This window comes from Neophocaena asiaeorientalis, unplaced genomic scaffold (genome assembly GCF_003031525.2).
Source record: "Neophocaena asiaeorientalis asiaeorientalis breed wild unplaced genomic scaffold, Neophocaena_asiaeorientalis_V1.1 scaffold692, whole genome shotgun sequence".
In the NCBI taxonomy this organism is placed as follows: Eukaryota; Metazoa; Chordata; class Mammalia; order Artiodactyla; family Phocoenidae; genus Neophocaena; species Neophocaena asiaeorientalis.
This window is the reverse complement of record NW_020172814.1, coordinates 984,282-1,010,006: the sequence shown is the minus strand read 5'-3', so window position 1 is coordinate 1,010,006 and position 25,725 is coordinate 984,282. Positions and strand designations below refer to the sequence as shown.

Genomic DNA, 25,725 nt, shown 5'->3' with positions numbered 1-25,725 from the left:
TGGAATCCCTCCACATCCTCCTCTCTCCACCCTGTCCCTGTGGAATTCTTAAGCTCGCTCCCTCCTCCGTTCTCTTTTCAACCCTCCCAATGCCCAAATTCCAGTTTTTCATAAAGGAAAGCAGCATGTCGTGTATAAGTCCCAAAGAAGATGCGGGAAGAGAAAAATTCAAGCCTCCTGTGGCTTTTCAGAAATAACCACAGGTCCCGTGCCCCCCAGCCCCTCAGCCTGGATTTAAAAGAGCTCTGAGAAGAGAACTTGGTTGCTGAATGCGGTGTCTGGGAGAATGACTAATCTCTCACGACTCCCGTTCAGAGGGCGGCGTGCTCCTGATTGCGGACCCCACTGCTCAGCGTCAATAAACGGTGGAGAAGAGGGCGAAGCAGAGGGGAGAGAGGGGCTCCCTGGAGTACGGATGCAGAAAGCAAACAAGCCGTATCAGTCATGAGCCTTGAAAAAGGCCCGCTGATTTCTCAGGACCCTTGTCGTTAAAGGCATCTTTACAGGCAGGTCTTTGAACAGTTTTTAGGATTTATATAATATGAAGACATAAAATTTTCAAAACTAAAACTTCAAGAGGTTTGCAGCAACTGAGATTATTAGGAGGGGCCTCTCTTGACCTTTGGCACAGTGGAAAATTTGTATTCATTAATTTTTTTATTTACATGAATTCAAACTGATCAGACCCACCCACTCTGCAAACCTAATGCTAATTTACAAACAACGATGCCAGTCTGGTAGAAATCCCCGAATCCCAGCCTCACAGAGGCATCTTCGCGAAGGATATTTTCCGTCAGATCAGGGGAATTTCAGAGTCATCGTCATCGTTAAATTAGGCAAGACTATTCACTGAGCAGAGATCACATTAAGATGATTACAGAGAAAGGGTCATGTTTTCTGTGTTCCTGTCCCCGACTTCAAGAACACGATAATTTAAAAGAGTTTCTGTAATTGAAATGAGATGGATAGTTCTGCAGAGATAGTTTCCAATTCTAAAGGCACAGGTTTATAAAATTATATCAGCAACTAAAGATATTAAAACAAATGACAACAGAAATAGTTGAGCCAAAGTGCTTAGCTCTTAAGGAACATGGAGAATTAGGCTGACAACGTCAAAAGATTTTACATCCGTGTTCCTGAATAACTAGAGATAATGAGGTTGATGTTAAGAATGAAATTGACCATGCCTATCGGGTCGATAAATACTAATTTTAGTAAAAATCAACTGCAATTCAGTTTCTATTATTTGACTGCAGTACTAAAAGGTTAAAAATTGCCACCCATCAATATACAGTGATCCTTAGAATGTAGATCATAGTAAGACTTTATTTTCAAACAGAAGAGATGGATTTTGCTTCATGGTCTCCAGTCTTTTCCCGCATGTATCTACTGGCCAACTGGAGACCCTGGTGAGGCAGACACAGTGACCATGAGAACTGTTTGCCTGTGAGTGACGTTGAGGTGATTACAAAAATCTCAAGTGTTTTCTCATTAGTATAAATATTAAACCAACTAATTTACAAAAGCTAACCCAAGAAATTAGAAAAATAAGCTTCCCCCTACCCCAAGTTCCTAACAAATTCCTTGTGTCCTTCAGTTTTGACACAGAGAGCTGTATCACATTATTCACTGCAAAAGACACCTGGGATCAGAGAGAAACTAGTTTAGTATTGGAATGTCAGGCTTTGATCAGAGCACTAAGAGATTTGCCAGCTGCATTTCATGCCAGAAAGAGTGTGTGTGGACTGATCTATGGCTGAGGTTAGAAACTCCAAGTCTTATGAGCTTGAGTTACAGGGGCTTTTAAAGACCGTCTTAAGGGAGTAGAAAGAGACGTTGGGGGGTGTGTGAAAATCCTTGGTGTTAGAGCTATGTCATCTCAGGCCTCATCATTCAAGTCCCTGGGGAGACCCAGCTGAGAAGAGGATTTTTGGTTGTTTTTAGTGTAATTATGTCCCAGATATTGCATGGGACATACTTAATGCTTAAAAAAAAAAGTTATTGTTCTCTTGTATTTTTATTTGCTAAATATTGCAGCCTTGGCTTAGGACCCTGGACCAAAGGAAAATATAAAAGCAGAGCTCCAGGGAATTCCAAGTGAGTCAGTAGTTCAGGATGTTGAGAAGGGAGGGTCATCATTTTCAACTGAAGAAGACAGAGTAAGGGAGGGGGTAGATTAACTACGGCCATTAATTATAAAGCAGAGGGGTCTATTTCCCCACCCCTTGAGTTGGGGCTGGCGCTGTGACTTGTTTTAGCTGGCAGAATGCCACAGAGATGAGGCGGACTTCTCCAGCCTGGCCTCAGAATGTCTGGCAGCTTCCATCCTCACCCTCCAGGAACCCGAGGGCCGTCATGCTATGCAGAAGCCTGGGATGAAGGTCCAGGTGTAGAGAAAGGCTCAGGTGTCCCAGCCATCTCAGCTGAGAGCCCCGAACATGTGAGAGTCCATCTTACATACAGACTCAATCAAAACGGCAGCTCCCTGCAGCCTCATAGGTAAGACCAAGTGAGATACCAGCAGATCACTGATGCAGAGCGGATCGCAGAACCAGAGAAGGGAATGCTTGTTCTTCAGGAGAGGTAGAGAGGGGAGGAGAGAGAATCCCTAAGTTGCCTCATCACTCAGATAGACAGCCAGTGTCTCACCTAACTCTAGAGTGGTATGTGGGTATGTGGGCAAACAATCTCATCGGGTAAAGGGCAAACTAGGAGGGAAGGATGGAGAATGATCAAGACGACAGCCACCAGGAGTACTTGCACCTGAGCTAGAGGCAAACAAAGTGACAGCATATATCTAAAGTTCACCTGAACTTTGTACAGTGGACATCCTGAGGTCTTTTCTATTAAGAGAAAAATAACCATGGAAGCTTTGTGACCTTTCTGCACTGTCTGTGGGGCTGGGTTCTAATATTTGGTTCTGCCTGTCACAAGATTTTGGAAGAGTCACTATAAGGAAGAGGAAACACCTATGATGTGTGTTATTGGGGGCGGGGCAGGCGTGGGAGAGGCAAGCAGAATTGACGCCACCAATGCTTTCGCAAGTCTTGCCCAAAGAGGAATGCTTTAATTGCCGGGGGCAGAATGGTCAGGTGAGTAGGAGGCAGAATACGCACACCCCAGACACAGCACCGGAAATATATCTAGGCTTTCCCGGGCAGACAGGCTTGGGATTATCCAACCTAGCCTACCAGGGGGAAAGAAAGCCTCTAATGACGACCATCCTACTTTAACTCCCTTTTCCTCTTCCTAAACCACTCTTTCCACCATAATTCAGGCCAAGGGTTCAAGCAAACGCTCCATGGTGAGAAGGTACTGAAGACAAAGCAAGGTGAGTCTAACGTGACTGACAGTCTAATACTTACCTTACGACGTCCTTGTAAAGATTAAACGATAGGATGTGCTCAGGATAAGCACGCGTAGTATAACCCGTGCTTGAGAAATGGTAGCTCTGTTACCTGTTTGTGGCTTTACAATAGGACTTAAGGCATCTACATCCAACTGCTTTAAATTTTATGATGCATATGTTTATATATTTTTTTATCCTGCAACTGCTTGATAACAGTGACTGTATTTTGTTTTTGTGTGTGTGCTGGTCTATAACAGGTAGTTCCTGTGAAGTACTCCACAAATATTTGATGAACGAGAGAATGAATGAATGGAATAAGACATGTTTGCCGAATTGCATAAAAAGAGGAATAAAAAGGAATGTGAATCAGACGTAGAAAACAAACTTATGGTTACCAAAGGGGGAAGGGCAGGGGAGGGATCAATTGGGAGTATGGGACTAACAGATACACACTACTGTATATAAAATAGATAAACAATAAGGACCTGCTGCATAGCACAGGGAACTCTACTCAATATCTTGTAGTAACCCTTAACAGAAAAAGACTAGATCTATGTTTATATGTATAAATGAATCACTTTGCTGTATACCTGAAACTAACACATTGTAAATCAACTATACTTCAATTTAAAAAAAAGGGAATGTGAATGTGAATATGCTTACTGTTTACAACCTAAATATGATACAATGAGGGTAGGCCACAGGCTCAATGCTAGGGCTCACAGAAAATCTTCCAGGATCTCTGTGTACCTGTATCTAGCAGAGCTAGAGACCCCTCAAAAACAGCCAAGCCAGGGAGATGTTTCCCCCCTCTTTCCTAGTTTTCAGTCCTAGAAACACTATAAACGTGGGAAGCTGAAAGTATGGTCAACATTTGATATTCCTCTCATGTGTTTGTGCCTCTAAAGGACTATCAGAGGTACATGCTACAGTACATAATCTATAACACCAAATTACAAACCCAGTTAGGACACCGTCCAGGAGGTGAACATGGCTGGCCACAGAGGACACGAGAGTACCAGATGTTTTCAAAGAGAATAAAGTGTGACTTGAGTTGAAAAGATGAATGAGACTCAAACAGAAAAAAAAAAAAAAGGGGGGGGGTGGGGTGGGGACTAGAAAGATGGAAAAAAAATATGCTCATTACTGCTCAGAATGATCAGGTCCCAACTAGTTCGCTTCCCAGAACATAAAAGCTCTTCCCAAAACAGCAAAGCACGCTATGCCAGGGCCACATTTGGTTTGTCTGCTAGTTTTTAATTAATCAGCCCCCAAATACCCTGCAAAGGCCTTGATATGAAAATTATTTGTTAATGGCTTGGTTAAGGTGACCTACATGTGTAAGGGATCTGGAATCCCAGCTCCCTCAAATAAGCAAGGAGAGTCAGCTAAAGTTGGAGAATATTTCCACCATTCTGAGGACTGCCTGGATGAAAGTCAACTTAGAAAACTCAGTCTATTTCATAGATAAATGATTCTTGGTTCGCTGTGCCTACTCACCGTGGTCAAGGATATATTTCACAATCTCCCCGTTGCCGGTTTTAGCTGCGTAGTGAAGGAGTGAACAGTGGTCTGGTCCCTGAATTAGCAGGCTGCCTCCATTTTTATAGCTTTCTATTAGCTGAAAAAGAGACACAGGAAAAGCAGCTCAGGCACAGTCCAGAACAAGGGAAACAGCTAACCGGTGATAAAATAAAACTAATGTAACAAACCACAAACGTCTCCATCCTCAGAGGACACAGAGAAAAGTCAAAGAGATGAAGTAACCATTCCTGGGTTTGTGTTATCACTCAAATAGATGGCCAGTGTCTCAGCTAACTCCAGAGAGGGTATGTGGGTACTGAACAGCCTAAGGAAATGGAAACATGCTAAATTACTTGTTCCCTGGGCACTGGTCTCTGTCTCAAGGGAGTAAAGGGTGGAGAGAAGAATAAAAGATTCCCTATGCTGGCTCAGCGTTCTCTTGAGTGAAAGAACAATTAAGTCTATAGGCAGGAATAGCTTGATGTCTGGTAGCTAAGCTCCTTCCCCGTCCTTTAGTTTTTTCTCCAATCTCTAATGAGCCTAGCTACCGAGTACAGAAGCTGCTTCCTATTTTCCTGCATGCGCTCACAACACATATGCACACGGCAGACACAGGCACACCCGTGTATGTCTCCTTCCTTCATCCAGATCTGCAGTCCAGCCTGCATGCCTTCTGCCCAACGTATACCCAACAAGGCTTGAGATGATCCATGGGATAAGAACCAGAAGGGTTCAGAGAATGTAGTAGTAGAAACCTAAAAGACTTCAAACATGAGAACAGCCTGGAAAAATCAGATACTGCAGCCTGGGAATTAGGTGGCTAAATGAGGACACAGTCTAAGTTTGTGAAATACTGAACATTATAGGAAGTGTAACTGGATCTCCGGTCTCTACACTGCAGTATATCAGAACAAGAAGAGCCTTTCTGGAGCTTCTAAAAGGTAGTTTTAGGATAAATAAGAATCAAATAACTCAGCAGGATATAAGCAAAAGGAATGTGTCTTCCACCAAGAAGTTAGATGGCAAGCATTATAAAAAATCAAACAACTCACAAGGTTAAAGAGAGTAAACTCACAGCTCACGCGTTCACTCAAAACCATAGAACCGCCACGTGCCAGATGCCAATGAAACAAAGATGAATACAACTCGGCCACTGGCCTCCAAGACCGTGCCGTCCATGGGGGAGACAGATGTGTAAAGAGTTGCACAGAGACGGAGAAGAACCTGAGGAGGGTAGCACAGGGCACTCATAGGGGATGGAAAAAAGTCAGGAAAGACTTCCAAGGAAATTGATCAAAAAGGAGTCGTTGAATGGATGTAAGGAATCTATGGGGTTTTCATGCCTAAACTGTGAAGCAAAGGAACAGGAAGAAGTAGCTAATTGTCTTCCACAAAAATCGGAGAGAATCCTGTTCTGTCCAACCGTCTCGTCTCACAATGACGCTTCCATTCTTTGTGGGCAGATCCACAGAGGATTTGGGCTCAGCAGAATAGCAGAGACCCAATCCATCAGCCGCCCTGATTCTGCCCTGCTGTGGTGTTTACAGACACTGTGAATGTTAAGTTAGTCCACGGGCATTTTATGCAGCCCAGTGTATAGGAGCCACTCATGACAACCTTCACACAAGGATGATCCTGGGTTTTCTGTTCCCGGCTCACTGGTGCACTGCCACCCCCCGCTCCCCACCCAACCTCTCTCTATCGCTCTCCATCCCTTACACACACACGCGCGCACACACACACACATGGTGTAATATTTAATATTTATTGTACTTTCTATGTGGGATAGAAAAATGAAAGAAGATAGAGAAGAAAAAAGAAAAGGGGGAAAAAGTACGTGGGAAGGAAAAGAAAAAAAATGACAGAAAGAAAAGAATGAAAGAGAAAAACCCTAAGCCTTTATATTTTACCTCTCAGTAAATAAGGTGTTATTAAGTCAGTTCTTAGTCATTTAGGAAATAATTACAACAGAGAATGAAATAAGACAACCAGCTGAATATACTGATTTCCCATCTCTCAAATAATTCTCTACTAAGTACCAAAAAAAAGTGTGGTAATACACCCAGGGACCTGGAAAATCTGTTGCCTAGACTGAAAGTATATACAAAATAAAATGAAAAGGTTTCAAATGTACAACAGTTTGCAAAATTTTCTGGTTTAGAAGCTCTGCAAGGGCAGGAATCGGGTCTTAACTCAGCCTCTCTTTCCCACAGAATCCACTATAAGGCCCTACAGGGAGTATAGGATAGTATTGGTTTAATCCACTGCTGGGAAATGGCACTGAACGCATAGGCACCCACACTGCTTAGACAGCACTTTCCTCTTGTGGGTAACAATTCCTAGTAACACTATGATCTGGACAGTGGCACAGGCACCATTCCCAGGATTATGTGTCTAAAGACGGCAGTTTATCAAGATGCTGGCAACCTTCTCACCATTTGTCTTCTGCTAGTAACCTGTTAAAAATGTAGCACAGAGATTTTGCAGTTTATTCAACAGATGTGCTTCAGAAGAACTTGTCTACAAGGGCAGTGCTTCTCAGCTTTCTTTTAAGGCTTCTGGTTTCTCCATATGCCGTGGTGCCATACTCCACGAGTAAGGCAGGGTCTCTGCCCAGGAGCAGTTGTCGGTGTTACAGAACAGATCAGTGCCAGTGTGGGTTATACAGGGATATGTGGGCAGTCTAAGTCCTGATGCCTGCAAATAACTTGCGGCCAAATACAGCTTTTAGGGTATTCATAGATTATATTATATGTTATAACAGATATTTGCCTCCCCACTATGTTTAGCTACTAAAGAAACACAGATTAACACTATATTAATAAAGCAGCTATCATTTTAGAGTCCCTGCTATGTAACAGGAACAGTCTTAAGAGCTTTACATGAATTTTACATTCAATCCTCACAATAAAGCAAAGTGATTCCATTTTACAGATGAAGAAACTGAGGCACAGAGAGAATTAGGTAATTACACAAAGTCACGTATACGGTGAATGGCAGAGCCAAGATCTGAACCCACGCAGTCTGGCTTCAGAATTCGCATTCACTCTAGAGGCAAGCAGTGACCACCTCCTTCCCTCTGAACTAAATTCGTCAGAAAACACGAGCACAAATCAAAATACTCGAGGCAGATCAGAGCATCTTCTGATTCACTGTGATCCCCGAAGTTCAAAACTGTAATAATGTCGCCAGATGTAGGCTCTTGCCTAGAGAATGTATTTCTGGGTATTGTCCAGGTTATTCCTACAGATGCATTCATTTAAAGACCTATCTAAAAAGAAATCTTTAAACTTCAAATTTCAGAGAGGAGGAATTCCAAGCACTGTGAGGACTGCCTCCTGGGGACATGCATCGGTTGTATCTAGTCAAGGCAAATAGCGCAGTGCCTTTGCACAGACCCTTTGCTATTAGGAGATGTAGAGATGCTGTGAAGACCCCTCTCATCCTCTCTTCTCAGTCCTCAAAAAGAGCATCCTTCCTCCTTCTAACCAGCTAGTACCAGGGGGATGAGAAACGATATACGGGATCATGAAAATTTGGTGAGAAATGATGTTGATTTAAAGTTCTTAAAGAATCACCAAAAGTTCTGGTAGGAAGATATCTTACCTTCATAAGATCACCAGCTATTACTGCCTGCAAAATTGCTGTGGAAGACAAAAGAGAGATGTCCCATTAGTAGAAGACCCTCTCATTAAAATATTATAAAGGGCTGGATCCGTATTTTGGAGACACAGTCTACATTTGGGGCAGGAACCAGGGGAGGACAAACATGCTGAAGGGTGAATCTGGGAACAGACTAAGGCCTTCCCTTTAGCCCTTCCCTACCTGGGCACTCATCTCATACATCATTCTAGAGCCTACCTGAGACCCCTCCAGCCCAGGTACAGTAAAGAGAACATGAAATTTAGAGTCACACATACTGGATTCAAATCTTAGCCCTGACCCTTACAGGCTGTGGAATACTGGGCGAGTTATTTAACCCCTCTGAGCCTCAGTTTCCACATCTGTAAAACAGCAAGTCTCAATTGTATAGGATCCTTCAAAGGATTAATTCAATCATCTAAATGTTCTTAACTCGTCCATTGAGGCAAAGTAGGTGTCTAATCGTGATTGCTTCTGGTCCCTTTTTTCTAGTTCCCTCTACTTTGTCCTCTTGGGGTTCAAAAATCACTAGTAATTTTGTTTGTGTGTTTTATAATTATAAATAAATACCTACTGCTATGGAAAGAAGGACAAGAGACAGTAAAGAAGAAACACATATTTTGATTATGTTCTGAAGAAGATAACCGTATATTTAGCATAAAATTCATTGGTGATTCTTATAGAAAGAACTCTAGAAGTCCTAGGTAACCTAAACTAATTGTAAGACTATGTAGCCGAGGGGAAAAAAATATAAGTAGCTGTGCCTTTCATGTGGGGTGTAGAAGAGGAATGAGAAAATATAACGGATAAAAGGGGGAAAGAATACACGAGTGTCTAATCACAATTATGGTTCCTAAAGGGAACATGTGTATTAGGTCGAAAATGGTCCCTTTAGAAGAATAAATACTTAGATTCTAAAACTGCTCAATAAAAAGATTATTTTAAGGCTTTAAAGTCACCAAAAAAATTAGAAGATTTAAAACTTATTTTTCAAAGTGTCATTTTACTCTTCTTGTTTCAGAGTCTCTCATACAGAGTTAGCCAAAAATGTAGTATCAGGTATCAGAGTACATGGAGCCCTTGACTGTCACTGAACAAAGCCCTTGAAGCATTTATGATGAGCAGTTATGAGCCCTGGGTGACCAGAGGCAAAGGACCACAGGCACGTTAAACTCGTTCAATGGCCCAGGGCTGAGTGCCTTCCCTCAGACCAAAGCAGAAGCCTTGAAAACCTGTGGAAGTGATGAGGGTTCCTTGGGCATAGGGGAGGAAGAAGAATGCAGGAAGAATAGAGAAAAAGGAAGAGCAGGAAAGAGAGGGAAGAATGTTTCTTTTCCATGACAAGCCGTAAGCAATCTGCTTTTTTCACCTCCCTTTGGCTCCCAGCACAATGCTCTTTGTACGCTATCAACGCACACCAATCAGTTGTTGAACTGATTGAAAAGAGAGCAAGGAGAAAAGGAGTGAGAAGGCAATGGAGATAAAAGTGACAGAAAGGGAATTAATAAAACGTTATGCATCCAAAGAACCCAAGAAACGTGTCTCACTCCTCCTAGTACAGATGCGACACTGGGGTTCAGAGTGCAGTGACTCTCTCGGGGCGCAGAGCCAATGGTGGCCCCATCAGCACCGTAGTGCAGGTCCCTGTGACCAGTCCCAGCCTCTGTCCAGTGCCCTCTGGGAGGTCGCCCTGTAGAAGCTCTACTAGGCTCTGTGAGGCTTACGGCAAATGGAAGAAAATAGTCTAAAGGTTATCAAGCTTATAGTGTTGTGGAAAAGGCGCTGGATTGGAGTCTAATTCCAATCTCTATAATTTACTAGATATGTAAATTTAAGAAGTCATCCAAACTTTTTGAACCAATTTTCTTATGTAAAATAAGGTTAACAGCTGCCCTGCTTACCTCTCTGTAGTAAAGATGAAACCAAAAAAGTGCTTTATAAATAGGATAAGTTATATTGACAGAAGGGGTAGAGTACTTTTGTGACTATATGTAAGTACATGAAAGAGACATACAGACACTTCAGAAGGAGCCTAGCAATGAGGGTAAATTGGTGGTGGAGTCAAACAGACACCTCTCTGTTCATAGGTCCCATCAGAAGTGAGGCCATGGATGAAGGAACCAGTGGGATGGTTGGTGCTTCACCCCAAGATGTCAGCTGTATCTCAGAGGACAGGGAGGGAGAGGCAGGGGAAAGTATGAGCAATTGCAGGTCTGGGAGAATGACTCAGTCTGGGCTTTTATACTGTAGGATGTTCTCTTGACTGAGGTAGGGTATCCATTTAGGAAAGAAATAAGGTTAGGGAAATTGCCTGAGAAGGCAGCTAATGAAGAGCCTTGAAACTTACATGCAGAAGTTCCTAACGATGTAGAGCCTGCGTTTTCAAGACCATGTTGGAACATTTCTCAAGTTTAAAAGAAACAGAAAAAAGAAAATAAAGGGGAGAGAAAAGAAAAGTGAATTCGCTAATTTAAAGCACCAGTGAATAAGATTTGGTGCATATAAGCAAGAAATCAGGATGATAACAAAAATTCCCCAGGATAAATACTACTGAAAGAGCCCTGAAAATAAATGAATGGATGAACAAATGAATGAATTAATGAGAGGCTGGAGGAAAACTTATGCTAGCTGCGGAGTTCAAAGGATTGTTGGAGGAGGTGAAATTTAAGGTGACTCTTCCACAATAAGTGGATTTAATTAGCAAAGAAGATTTGGAAAATCCTTAAAACATGAAGGGAAGATATGAACAAGGACTTGGAAGTTAAGAGTCATGTTGTCTGAGGTGCCCTGGGAAGAGTTCTGCATTATCACATCTGAGGCTGGGTTGTCTCAGGTCGTAACTGTAGAGTTCCTAAGGGACTGCTCCAGGGAGCACGCTATGTCAAGAGAAGCAACCTGGATTTTCATCCCAAGAGTAATGAGAAGCTATGGAGGCATTAAAAGTAAATCGAGGCTCGTATAAATGTCCTGACACATGCCAGTTTGATTCTGCCCCTTCCCTCCCGCAAACAGAGTTACGACCTGCTCTCAGCTCAATTGCTCCGGATTACCCCCATTACGGCGGCTTTCCATCGCTACCTCAGACTCACTCAAAAGCATTTTTATTTATGTCTTTTGGTTTCCTACAGCCTCCCAATTCAAAGTCCCCATGAACAGATAGAAGAGCATATAAAAAATCATAACCACAAATAATTTCCAATTGTACTGGAGACAGAAAACATGAATATTTATTTTTAAGTCAAGCGATACACTCAAGGGTAGCTATTATGCAAACATTATTAGGCACAAGGCCCTCTTCTCTCCTGATTAATGTCCTTCCCTCCTGAACACTGTTGTTTAAGATTTGCTCTGCATAAACAGAGCCTGAATCCGTTAGTATTCAACTCCAGATAATAACCTTCTGAAAGAGCAAGCTTAAAAACAAATAATGAGTTGTTATGATTACAGTATTATTCTTTATTATTTCTTCAGCTCTGAGCCTGCCTTCTTGCCTTTTCCAAAACTCCTTCATAACTGAGGCAACGATGCTCCCAAATTCAAAAGAACAAGGGAAGTCAAATGGCCAACGGGACACAAGCGTTACTGAGTAGGTGGATACTAAGTTTCCCAGACAATTAAATCACATAAACTTAGACAGTCAGACAGGAAAGTAAGGGGGTAGAGAACTGAAAAGTTTGTCAGTTTTAGAGTTTAGAAGTTGAATCATTAGTTCACAAGAAATGGTTTATTTTTCCTTCAGCGCTGTGCCTTCCAATCAATTGCTAAACAGTAAACATCCTGAGAGAGAAAGCTGGAACTGAAAAGTCAGGACTACCAGGAAGGAATCACTGTCTTCCTTCTCACAGCCTGTCTCCTAGGCCTGGACTCCCAAAAGCCCAGACATCCTTAGCCATCGGTGCACAGAAGGGAAAAAATGACTCCTATCGCCTGGAATCACGATGGGGAGAACACAGTCCAAGGGGCCCACTGGCTGGCTCGCCTGCTTCTGCCGTGCCAGGCCCTGTTCAAGGCTGACCGTACAAAATATACTCCATCCTCTCAGAGAGGTGATATTTTGGCAAGAAATCCAAATTAGGAAGGAATATATTTTAATTGAGTCTAGAATCATACTGCCTGAGTTTTAAGTTTTGTGAGTACCATTAACTAGCTATAACCTTGGGCAATTAACCAAGCTTCAGCTCTCTCATTAGGAAAATGAAGATAAAATCAGTTCTTTTGAGTCTCTGCCTTGCCAAGTAAGCTCAAGAAACAGCTACTCTGACCACTGTGGTCTTCTGTGTAGAACACCATGGAATACTGATGTTTTTAACACCATTACACAGAAATGAATCACTTTCTTCTATGAAATGAGAAGTTTAGACTAAGGTCAACTATAGCTCTAGAACATGGCATATGACTACTTCCAAAGGGATAGTTTAAGGTTGTGAAGTTTGCTTTGCAGACAAAAATGTTTGTAAATAAAAAAGAACTTGGCAAAGCCACATGTATGTTTATAAATCTCAATAAATCAACCAAAATAACTACGCTGTATATAAAGAGTCACAAGCCTGGGCATTTATGTCTATTTAAAATTTTTAATCTTTCATGTTCAGCTATTTTTCAGTTTTAAAATTAATATTCTGTTGCGGAATTGTTTGTCACTTGCTAATGATGGCAGTCATCTAAATCTTCTTTTTTTTTACTGTGGAAGAAAAAATTAAATGTAACAACAAAAACTGTTGAACAAAGAATGGCTTGTGGAGGCCTAGGCGGTAAAAATCAGTTGATTCATCGAGAATCATAAATACACGTCTGGCTTTGCCAAGTTCTGCATACTTTTTACTCCTAAATATTTACATCTGCAAAGCAAGAATCACAACATAAAACTAATGCTTCAGAAGCCATATTCCACATTGCAGAGCTCTATTTGGCCTTAGTCTAACCCTCTCATTTCATAGATAAGGAAAATGGGGCTTGAGAAGTAAATTGACTTTTCCAAGGTCACACAGATAGTTAGCAATCCAGCTGAGAGACAGAAGGGCGCTTGTCTCTTTTATTTTTATTGTTTCTTTTCTATTTTCTTTTATTATTTCTGACTCCTAGGTCAGAGTTCCTTCCACCATGCTGTTTCTTCTTTAACTTGGAGCAAGGTGAGCAAAAATTAAAACAACCCCAAATAAAAGGTTCATGAATGCATCACATAGAAAATAAAGTGAATTTATGGCTTTAGGCTGCAACTCCTTTTATGCCAAAGCAGACACTGAAAAACAAGCATCCCTACGGCGAACGTCATGTTCACAATTCCCTTGATCTGATCACCACAGGTGTCTTCACACTTTTCCTTAATTACTTACTGCTCAGCCGCCAGAGTCTGCACTGTCAGATGCCCCAAAGCTTACTTCTCTGCATAGCTTCTCCTGCATTTTCCTTAGCAGCAGCATTCTGTCCAGTTTTTCTACTTTGTGAGCAGCAAGCCCTGGTACACGAACAACAAACTGTGAAGGCTTAGCTCCCAAAATGGAATTTAACAGAATCGTGAACCATAGCAAGGTAATCTAACACACATTTAATGGATAACTATGGTGAATTATGCTAATTAGGCACAAAGGAGGAAGCAGCTCATGAAAAGGACTGATATTTGATATTATTTTACATAGTCATACTGAACAAACCCAAGACGAGGTGAAAGAAAGGAGGAACTAGATATCTCTAAAGACCTCTGCATTTGAATCTAGGCCTCAAGGAAGTTTTGACAATTGATAATAAGATACATGCCAAGTTCTTTGCTGATAATAGCTAGAATACTAAGGGTTCTTCATAATATATTAGAACTCAAGATTATAAGAATAATATAATGACACATAAACCTGTATCCGTTCCCTATTACTGCACAGCAGACCATCCCAACATGCAGTGGCTCTAACACGGCAATTATGTATTTTGTTCAAAAGCTGATATTTGGGCTGGGTTGAGCGGAAATATCTGCTCTATCTGGCATCAGCTGGGGCAGCTTCACTGAGAGCTCCAAGCGCCACTTCACAGATCACACGCACAACTGGTAACTGGGAGCTCTGCTCGCGCGGGCTTCCTTGGGTTGCTTGGGCTTCCTCCTGAAATGCTGACTGTTTCAAAAGCAACCATTCCAAGGGGGCCCAGTGGAAGTCACCTTGCCTTGGAAATCACACAGCGTCACGTCTGCTCTGCCTCAGGCTTAAGTTCGCCCATATTCGAGGAAAGGAGCCACATACCTCATAGCTCGATGAAAAGAACGTCAAAGTCCTGCTGCAAGAAGAATATGTGGGATGGGAGATGCCGCTGTGGCTGTTTTTGGAAAACACAAGCCGTCACATCCCACACTTGCATCGTGATGTGCGTGGAGTCAGTGGGTTGGTGCTGACTTTCGGTTAGGGTTGGGAACTGACCAAGAACAGTAGCTTCTGTCACCTGTGTGATCTACGGGAGTGTATCTGCACAGAGTGTCATCTGTTTGACATCATGAGTATCTCGGCAGATAAATAAGAAAAGGTGGAAGACTACTTATCAGAAGGACCAGCTTTTTGGAGCGGGAAGTGCAAGGCAAGTAGAAGACTCTGCAGACAACAAATGCTGGTTGAACTGAATTAGGAGTTCTGTACAAGGTGCGCTCTCTTTAATCATCAGATGTGAGAAGAGACCGCCCCTCCTCTTTTTCTTCTCCAGTCAGGCAAACATTCACAGAACTCTAGTCCTATATTCCTCAAGCTCTGCCGACTGGCGTCTCGTCTCCTCCACTGCTGAAATATCGAATGGAGGGTTACAGGGCACACACCTCACACAGTTTGTCATCTTATCATCGCATCGTCATTGGGATTAACCCATCAGTGGCATCTAAGGGCCATTAAATGCTACAGTGGTCTAATACTCAAATACCACCTGTGCCAAATCCCTCTTAGCATGTGCAAGCAGAGACGGAAGACATAAATAGGTTTTGTGTCTCTCTAATGACAGAGTTAATCCTCAAATTCAATTAGTCCCTGCTAATTGAATTCATGAATGTATATGGGTTCTTTCCATCTGCTACAGCGATCTTTTTGAAGCTGCTATTAGCATGGAAGAGGTTTCCTGTTTGGAGAAAAAATAAACAGCCCCCATCCAGTGTTCCCTCCTGGCAGAAAACGTGCACCTTGCTGCCAGAGGACCAGGACGTGCTCCGTTCAGAAACAGTCAGTTCCATTTCCCTTATACAGCACTGGAATGATCTATAAACAGTGCAGGAACCAGATGTCTCTCCCAAACATCCCACTTGTTTATCTCTTGTTGTGAAATTGTTCTCTGGCTATTTTACATGTTTAAGTCCCATCTCTGCAATTAAGCCACAAGCACAGGGACTGTGTTTTTCATATTTTCCCTCTTTGTTTTATCCGTGCTCCACCTTTCAATGAAAACTCTATAGTACAGGAAATACATGAAGTGCTTACTAACTGCCTGGTGGATACTTATGGTCTGGTGATTCAGCTGGCTATCATTTCAATATTCTTCAAACTCTGGGTCAAGGAAGACGTTCTGAGGAACAGAAGAAAGTCTACTTTACTGGCCCCTGCTACACCTGGCAGTAAATTTTGGAGCTGAAAATAGTTCCATATCTTTTTAAGGTATATAGTGGTGTTTATTAGAGGCAGTGACACACCATGGTAAGTATCTCAGTAAACCAGAACTGGTTACGTTATGGGTCAAATGAGAGCCTTACACTAAGCAACGCTCCACGTTACTTCCTAGGACATTGGTAGTAAGCCGTGGCTCACTGTTAAAACAAATGTCATAGGTTAATTAATCTGCTTTGGGCATTGGGTTAGAGAAGACAAGGTCCCAAGTTAAGGGGCCAATTGGGTTCATACTCTTCCACAGTCACAGCGTGTTACTTTCCACCAACTGTGAAAATACGTGCCAACACTAGTCACTAGGGGACCAGAGAAGTTCTTGAAAATACCTTTTTGACAGTCTATACAGCTCAAAATTAATGTTTTCTCTAGTGACGACAGATTAATATTATCATTTTTGGGTGAAGTGGGTCGACACACTTTTTTATGTAGTACCATCTTCTAAAGGAATATCCAGTTATTCCCATAAAACTAGAAAAATATAATTTCATTTTTAGCATCAATATTATAGAATCCTATCAACTATTTTTGTTCAATAAACATTAAGCTTCCATCCACAGGGAGGCTTTTTCCGATTTGTAAAGGGTTTCAATCTGATTACAACTTACTAACTTCATGAACCCTAAATAATCATAGTACGCAATAACACTCTTTCTCCTTACGAATAAAGTCATACGTACCAAAATGCTTAGCACGCTGTAAACTGCTTTAGCAATGTAAGAGATTAAAAGAAAGAAAGTTCCAGTATTCTCCAGAAGTCCTTCATCCCTAGAATGCTGAGAGAATTGAATTTAGATTGACAAACTTTATTTTTGCTTTCCCTGGCATTTGGATGATAAAGCATAATCCTGAGAGGGTAAGAGAAATGGAAGAACTAATAGATAAGGTCCCCGTGAGCCTCACAGATGAGGGGACGGTGCCAAGAAGAGGAGCTGCTGCCGGCCTCAGGTCCTAATGACGTTTGCTGAGGATCCTGACGAGAGCACCAGGGATCCGGCATCATCCCTTCCCTCAGCGTCAGGCTGGCGTTCCTCCTGTGATGGGTCTCCTTGAACTCATGGGATGTATTTTAGCAGTGTCCTTCAGGACCTCTAAGAGGAACTTAGGTTGAAGAAGTGCGCTCACATTTCATTCAGTGATAGCTGCAAGCAGACCTGACAGGGCCTGAAAGTGATGGATGGTTATCAGTTTTAACCAAATATCAAGACTGCACGGGAAATGGTGTTTAAGGCCAAGATCCAAGTGCAAATGAGTGTGCTCTTGAGCTCAAAAAGATGATAGGTTTATAGGTCATCCGGTCATCAGGAGGTCTGTTAAGTACCTTATCGTCTCCTAGCAGCACACTGACCGCTCTGTCAGGTAAAGACCTTTGGAACTGAGAAGAAGACTAGGTTTCACCAAAACACTCCTCCCTGGAACGAAATAAAGCCATGGAGGAGTTGACACAGCAAAAGACACTTTCAGAGACATACCAGCAACATGCACATACAGCAAAAGTGTACCTTTTTCTAAAAAGGTTAAATTTCTAGAGTTTGTCCTTACTTGTAAGTGTGGACAGACAAGATCATTTGTATCTGCAAGTAAGTTATAAGAAAAACACTAATTTAGACTCTTCCCCATATCAACATATGATAGATATTAGTTGGAAGCACAGAAAAATTAAGCATTTTACTTCAGAGAAATGGTTAGTTCTGAAGCTTGTTCAAAGGATAAGGTACAAAGTAGAAAAGCCTTCAGTATATGAGTTGAACTTCAAAGATATTTATTAAAGAGCAGATTTTACTGTCCAGTTGCTAAGGGAGAAAAAGATAAAACTAAACCTTCATTCTTCTTAGGGATTCATATACTCTAAAGACAGAAAGGTAAGGGTATCTATAAAGTAACGTGTGTACGCTTACACAACCACATTTAACTCTGCTTGCTAAAGAAGTAGGGTGATGTATGGGATGATCTCCTAGGGAATTTGTTAGAAATTGTTTAAAAACGGAAGGTTTGCATTGGCAAAATGCTGGGAGGAGAGTTCTCTATAGAGAAGACCAGCATCATAGAGCCATGGAGGACAAAGTGATAAGCAGTTTCACTTGATAAAGAAGGAGAGCTGAAATGGGAGCATGGAGAAATGAGTCAGAGAGTTAAAAGAGGGTGCTTCCAAGACTCAGCAATGTGAGGTCAAAAACTTTTTTAAAAAATGTCAGTGAAAATCACTCAGCAACTCCATTTTCCAAATATAACCTTGGTCATGCCTGTCACTCTTTTCCTCGAAGATAAAAAGAGCTTAAATCTAGAGAAGAGGAAAAAACCAAAGTTCGCTGGGAAATCAATACCAGAAGAAGAAAGTCTTTGGGTGGGTCATGCTTTCCGAGAAAGAGAAGAAGCCCTCAGGGTTAGTTAGGCAAGAGACGAGAACCAGAGAGACAGAACCAGAGAGACGCGTGGTCAGAGAAACAGAGCCAACTGCTGCAGAAACGGTACGGTTTAAACGACTTTTTTGCTATCTTGTAAAACACCACTCTAATTTTTTCGCAGAGGCTGAAATAACCGCCTTCACTTCCTAGGGTGAAAAGAGGGGATGGGAATGTCACCAGACTGAGCAAAACTGAGTGGATTCTGGCTGCTTACAAATCCCTTTTTCAATAAGCCTTGGGGCTTTGCTTTGTCAGGAGAGAAGCTGGAAGCTGCATAATTAAATAGTAATGTATTTTGTTACCTTGATAAAGAAAGCTGCCAGTGTGAAAGCTGCCTGCAGCATTTATGTGCTTTGCAAGGTTTGGTTTCCATCTTTTCTAAAGATGGGTACATGGTGAGGTGTGAAAATAGCAGTGATGTTTGTCATCACAAGCAGAAGTGACAGACTGGCCCTCGGCTGCAGGAATCCATACGCTAGCAGGGCAGAGGTGTCTCCGCCATACCTTTCCAAAATGGCAGATGACGTTTTTGGTTTTGCCTCATGCAGTTTCATTGTGCAGTATCCTTTCCTAGCTTCGATGCCTCAGGCTACTGAACAGAAGGAGCCTTAGATGTCAGCCAGCTCAGGGTGCTCAGTGAAGACACCGAGGCGTGAGAGCAGTGCTCTGCCTAAGGTTCCCCCGCCTGCAAAAGGCAGCGCCAAGGCGGTGCCTGGTCCTTCCCACGCCAAGAACAAGGCTCTTGTCTTTGCCTGATGCTACCATCCACGTTCAAGTGGCCACTGCCCAGAATGACACAAGTCTTTCTCTGTCCATTGGGCTCCCTGAAGGAGATGTCTAGTTCCAGTAAATTTATAAAACAATAGGCTTAAATAAAGTCATAAGTCCATGCAAATAGATCTATCGGGTCTATTTATAGAAAAATATATTCCCATTTTCGTAATTTGACATTGATAGTTTTTCTTGCTCTCTCTTGCATGTTTACACATCTGCTCTGTCCCTTTCTTTTGTTAATATCTGCAAGCAAACTATGTGCTAGGCATAGAGCTAAATGCTTTCCCCATATTATCCAATTTAATCCTCACAGTAAGTCGACTAGACATGTAGCAGTATTGTTACCACCCCATTTGAAGGATGAAGAAACTGAGGCTTACTGAGGTTGACAGTTGCTCAAGGGCTACTGTGTAACAGAGCCAGGCTGTCAGCCCAGCATGTGAAAGGCTGACGAGGGAGCCTTTTCTCCCCAGCAGGGGACCATACTGCCCCCTCTTATGTGGCTGTATAGACTGTCAGATAGCACTACGGTGTCGCTAGGTGATGAAACGAGGTCCTCTCTTCCCAACATTCCCCTGGTCAGCCACGAGGGATGCAGGTTTAGTTGTCTCCATGCCCCATACTTTTCTAGTTCTGATGAGGGAAGGTGCAGAAAATAAAGCTGCAGCACCAGGAAAAGGAAATGCCGTGGTAATGAACTACTCACAGGTGTTGTGTGGAGTTACACTGACTGGAAGAAGGGATGTTGCATGAAGCTAAGAAAGTCATACCCTAAAATTCAGAGCATCCGGGAAAAGAGAATGGACACAGAAAGCCGGCAAAATGAGGAAGGAAGCATTTAGTTAACTTCATTCTTTTGAAAAAGAGGGGCTTGGACTGATGGCTATTTTCCCAGCTCTATCCAGGACAGCACGGGCCTAAGGAGCTATCATGGGCAAACAAAAATACACACAGGAAAAATGCTTCCGAGATCCTGGAACGTACAGGTGGAAGTAACACATCCAGGATGAACTTCTGGGAACCACCCTAAAAAAGGAACAAGGTATTCTAATATTTTGCAACTGGTACTCGTGACAAGAGAGGCTTAGTCTAAGACCGTGATTCAGTTACCAGCAGCCACCCAGTTCTTTGCAAGAGAAAGCCGTCAAAATAAAAAACAAGCTTTAGGTAGAGCAGATTGGGTGAAACGTTTTCATTGGCTATTAGGGTTTCTAGTTAAGTAGAACACAGACAAATGGAGTAACAATAACAATGATCCTTATATAAGGACCGTACTACATTAACTGCCAATGTACCTGCCAGCCCCTTGGTTATATGCGTAACCCAGACAGTATCCTTCTACAGAGTAAAGAGCTTAAGTAAACAGTAACATTTATAAAGCAAGCGCAGCTCTTCATCTCTGCTCTCACAGATGACGACACGCGGACCAAGCCAGTCATTTCCCACTCCCTTTTTAAACACTTACCTGTAGGACAGGTGATGTATCTGTAGGAAAGAGATCTATGAAAGCTTCATTTGTTGCTGGAGGATCCACGACACAACGGTATTTGATGACCTCTTCCCACCCATCCACTTAAAAGCAACCACGAGATTAGCCTTCATCCCTTCCTCTCTCCTTTTTTTCTGTTACTTTCTTATTTTGCAGTGTTTTAAATACTTTAACTTAAATATTCTCCGAGGCCAAAGGCAATGTAAAGCAAAGTTGTATGTAAATCTTAGTAAAGAATACTCCCCCCTCAACACACAGACATCTATAATAAGGCTTCAAAAGCTAATTAGATACTGATCACCAACAACACATTCCAAAGAACCCAAAAGGATCAAAGGATTATACAGTTACAGTCGATAGTCAGATTTAATAAGGGGGAATGAGAGAGAGTAGTAGGGTCAGGAAAGAACTAAAGTAATACAACCTGATTTTGGAAAACCCGGGGTAGAAGGTGGGGGGGAGTTTGTTTTGTTCGCTTGTTCTGTTTTATTTTGTTTTTAATCAGCAGTGATTGTCTGTTTTCCTAGGAAATGTGAAGGACTAGCCAAGGAAGAGCATGCTGTCATCTTTTTTTTTTTTCTTCTTCTTTTTTTCATGCTGTCATTTTTGTTCCTTTCCTTTCACACAGCCTTTGGGGAGTGCCCAGTGAGACCACCATAAAAGGCCATCTTTTCAGCACATAAGTAACTGAATTTCTTTGGAAAAGGACCAGCGCTAACCTATCCTCTACAAGAGGGAACAATGTTAATGAGGCCACAATGGAACTCAAAGATTTGTACTGGAAGGTGCTGTTTGCCAACACCACATACTGCAGCAAATGTTAGAGTGAGACTTGTACGGAGGGAATCAGGTCTGTGCCAGGGCACAGCGTAGAATGGGGCAACATTTCTATTCATTGAGTATAGAGTTAAATAAGAAGGGCAACACCACCCATGGAGAAAAAATCTGGAATACACTCAAAAAACCAGTCAGCGGATAGGGAAGGATAAATCACGGGCATTTGAGTTGTTAGAAAAATTCATCATTGTTTGTCCTTAGAATCGATGGAGGTGGTTCGAAAACACAGAATTAATGAGCACAGAGGAGGGGCTGGAATGAAGGACAATGGAGATGGTTTGCCAGAGAGATGGTAGGAGCGTACATAAGCCATATGGCTGTGTGAATACAAGGGAGATGGGATCTGGAGAGGGGCCCCCAAGCAGGAAGTAGAAATAATTAATTCAAGCAAGTAAACAAAACCAGGGTGAGGAAGAACCTCAAAAGGGAGCACTAAGTTCTTCATGAAGAACCTAGGGGTGAGACAGGAATAAAGACACAGACCTACTAGAGAACGGACTTGAGGATATGGGGAGGGGGAAGGGTAAGCTGTGACAAAGTGAGAGAGAGGCATGGACATATATACACTACCAAACGTAAGGTAGATAGCTAGTGGGAAGCAGCCACATAGCACAGGGAGATCAGCTCGGTGCTTTGTGACCACCTGGAGGGGTGGGATAGGGAGGGTGGGAGGGAGGGAGACGCAAGAGGGAAGAGATTTGGGAACTTATGTATATGTATAACTGATTTACTTTGTTATAAAGCAGAAACTAACACACCATTGTAAAGCAATTATACTCCAATAAAGATGTAAAAAAATAAATAAATAAAAATTTAAAAAGTAAAAGTAAAAAAAAAAAAGGGAGCACTAAAAAGCTTGACTCTAAATACAAAAGCCAATAGGGGATTCCACAGTCATAAACTGAATTGGGGGCAAAAAAACAAAAACAAAAAAACCCTCTAGCAACTCTGCATTAGCTAGCCCAAGGTCATTGCAAAGTGGCATACTGCGATGGCCAATATTGAAAACTCTTCCTAGCAAGGCAATTAAAGATGTGCAGATGTTTCTATCTGTATCATTAGCCAAGCTTACTTATCACATTTTACTAAAAAATAGCTTGTAGAAAGTAAAAAGGAAAAACATCTAACTTTCTTAATCCACTCTACTCTTCTGGTCATAAAATAATTGTCTTTCTATGTGATATTTTCTTAAGGAAATAGCTACCTTTCAAGAATTCTACCTTTTTAAGATTGAGTGCTACTGACCGGAAATTAGATCCCTGTTTCCTTGATTATGGAAGTATGGAGGTAAAATAAGTGGACAAGAATATAGCTTTAAATTGTTCTTCTGTGTCAAGGGTACTGCTCACTGATACGAGAAGAAAAAAATAAAATCTCTTTTCTAACGACCAATTCCAACCCAATAATTATGAGGTCTCCTTTCAACAAAAAGAATCAAGATTTCCTATAACATTAGCTTAAAACTTAGCCATGCTATTGAGAGACTATATAAACGGGGGCTAAAAATGGGATCTGGATCTAGAGTATGAGTTTGAATCCTAGTTCTACACATGTGACCTTGAACAAGTCACCTAATAGGTTTGTGCCTTAGTTTCCTCATCTGTGACATGGGAATAATAGTAGTTCTATGATTGTTGTGAAATTTAAATATATATAAAACATTTAGAGCAGTTGGTTCAGTATGTAATAGTTTGGTGTGACCTTAAAGTTACTTAACCTCTCTAAACCTCAGCAGAACATCCCTTAAGCCACTGCCTGGAACTTATTAAGTTTTAATAAATACTGACCTTGTTTTTCAGTTTTAAGTACACATAAGAGTATATTATGCCAAATAATTTCAAAGGAGTAGTTGAACTTATTTTTGCTAAAACACAAGGACCCAAACCATTAATCCCTCCAACCTTAGTTTCTCAAAAATCAATTATTCTTTAAAAAATTGTCTTAATTTCAGGAGGTATCCTAGATATTTTAAAAAATATATAACTCTCAAGATGTGTAACTTTTATTTATAAATAAAATAATAAAAAATAGAATAAAAAAGAATATAAATTTCTCTTTTTGATAATAAGGGGAATGAGCTACTTCCTTAACAATTTAAGCTAAAATGCTGGATTAAAAAAATCAGGAAATGCGGGAAGATGGTGGTAATAGTTGCAGCAGACTATTTGAATATTCCTGAGTCTCCACATATAGAGAGACAGAGGAACCAGAAGAACCAAAAACACATGGTCAACATTTAAGACAAAGTAACAAGATACCCTTATAAACCTCAAAATTTCGAGTGGCTGGAGAGAAGACACCAAAGAGTCAAATGACCTGCATTCTATCAGCGTCTGTGCTGGAAAGCCCAGGGAAGCAGCAGGGCTGCTGATGGACCTGAGAACAGGAAGCCTCAAAACAGCCAGCAGGTGTTCACTGAACAGTACAGTGAGCCAAGGTGAGAACACCTACAGAAACTGTCAGAAGCTTTTCCCATTCCCACAGCACATGAGTGCAAGGGCCCCCAGTAAGGACTAAAAGTACCTGGAGCACTGCAGCCCCTGTAAAGTCTTAAAACTGACCATCCAGGGCTCCCCTTCAAGATGGGACTCAAAGTGAGGGTAATCTTCCAAGTGGAGTACACACTGAGTAGAACAGGGACAACAGGAGTAAAGGAAAGAGGTCTGGATAAAAGTGAGGCTCGGGATCAAAGCCAGGAAGTCTGAGAAAGCAAGCTACCACATTTTTAACAGTACATAAAACCAACCCAAGAAAGCTCTCTGAAGTTAGAACAGCTAACAAGTGTTTTTCTTTCTAAATTTCAGAAAAACTAATTTCATATGAAGTATCAAAAAAAGGATGTAAAATCTCACATGAAGGAAAAAAAACAAGAATAAGGAACAGAATAACATTCCCACAGATAGTGGAAGTGAATCAAATACTTGCTATAAAGAAAAAAGTAGTAACGTACTGTTTCAGATGAGCTTAAAGACACATGATACAAAGAAATATCATGTATCAGAAGTAGAATAATTCAGAAATGAGGTGATATTCAACAAAACACTAGAAATAAAAGAATAAAACATTTTGCAAATTAAACTAGAAAGAACACAAGAACAAATAAATTCAACCAATAAAGCCTTAAGTAGAAGAAACAAATAAAGAACTTTTAAAAATCAACAAGGAAAGAGGAAACGGATAAAAAGAATGTGAGAGAAAATGGCAAAGGTTGAAGATAAGCAAAGAAGATAAAACAAACATCCAAAATGAACTTCTGAAGAAAACTAAAGCAAAAAAACAGAACAAACACAATTCAAGAACACGGTTCTGAAGCTTAAAAAATAATAAACTTTATATTTAAATAGTGTCATGTCTCAAAATGATCTACATCCAGGCATATTTTCATAAAAATACTGAACATTAAAGGAAAATAAAATATCCTTTGGGTATTAAGACCCAAAACAGTGACTTTTATAAGGAGAATATTATCATTAGACTTTAATAGCAAGTGCTTTATGACAGGAGAAAAATGTAATATTTAAAAGGTCAAGGAAAGAACATGTGCCCCAGTGAGTCTGTATGCAGCACAACTGATTTTCAAGGGTGAAAGACCCAGACCAACTGCTATTGTATGAAAAAACTGGTTTCCTAAGGAATCTACCAGAGAATGTGGTTCAGACAACTAAAATAACTAGAGAGACTTAGACGTAATGACTGGTGATGAACATTAACTAGTTACTGTCATTATCTGAATACGATGCACTCTGAATTAATGTCTCTGTGTTTCCTGTGCATTCTAAACAAGAGCCGAACAAGCACCCCCACACACAAACTCACAAACGGAGAACTGAATTTATATCAATCAAGTTTGGTAGTTTTCTCTGGTGACTTGGAAAACCTCTCTGAAGGACTTAGAGAATTCTTGTGCATAAAGGCCCAAGGAAATGAGCAGCTCACCTAATCTTAAATGAACATGAATAAAAATCAGTAAAAATGAACAAGAAAACAACTTTGAAGAAATTATCTGGGATGCAATCCAGAGAAACAAAGAGATATAAAATAGGGAACAGAGGGTAAAACATATATAGGATAGCATGAAAATGTCTAACA

The 25,725-nt window shown here is 41.2% G+C and overlaps 1 protein-coding gene across 1 annotated transcript in view; it reads right to left on the bottom strand.

Annotated features, from left to right (window-relative positions):
- The window catches only part of DGKI (diacylglycerol kinase iota), a 435,686-nt gene that overhangs the window by 14,261 nt on the left and 395,700 nt on the right, over positions 1 to 25,725 (bottom strand). The window contains exons 29-30 of the mRNA XM_024741647.1: positions 8,480 to 8,517; positions 4,850 to 4,970 (exon numbers count right to left, since the gene is read on the bottom strand). Coding sequence (XP_024597415.1) covers positions 4,850 to 4,970; positions 8,480 to 8,517 — 159 coding nt within the window. The remainder of the gene's footprint in view (positions 1 to 4,849; positions 4,971 to 8,479; positions 8,518 to 25,725) is intronic.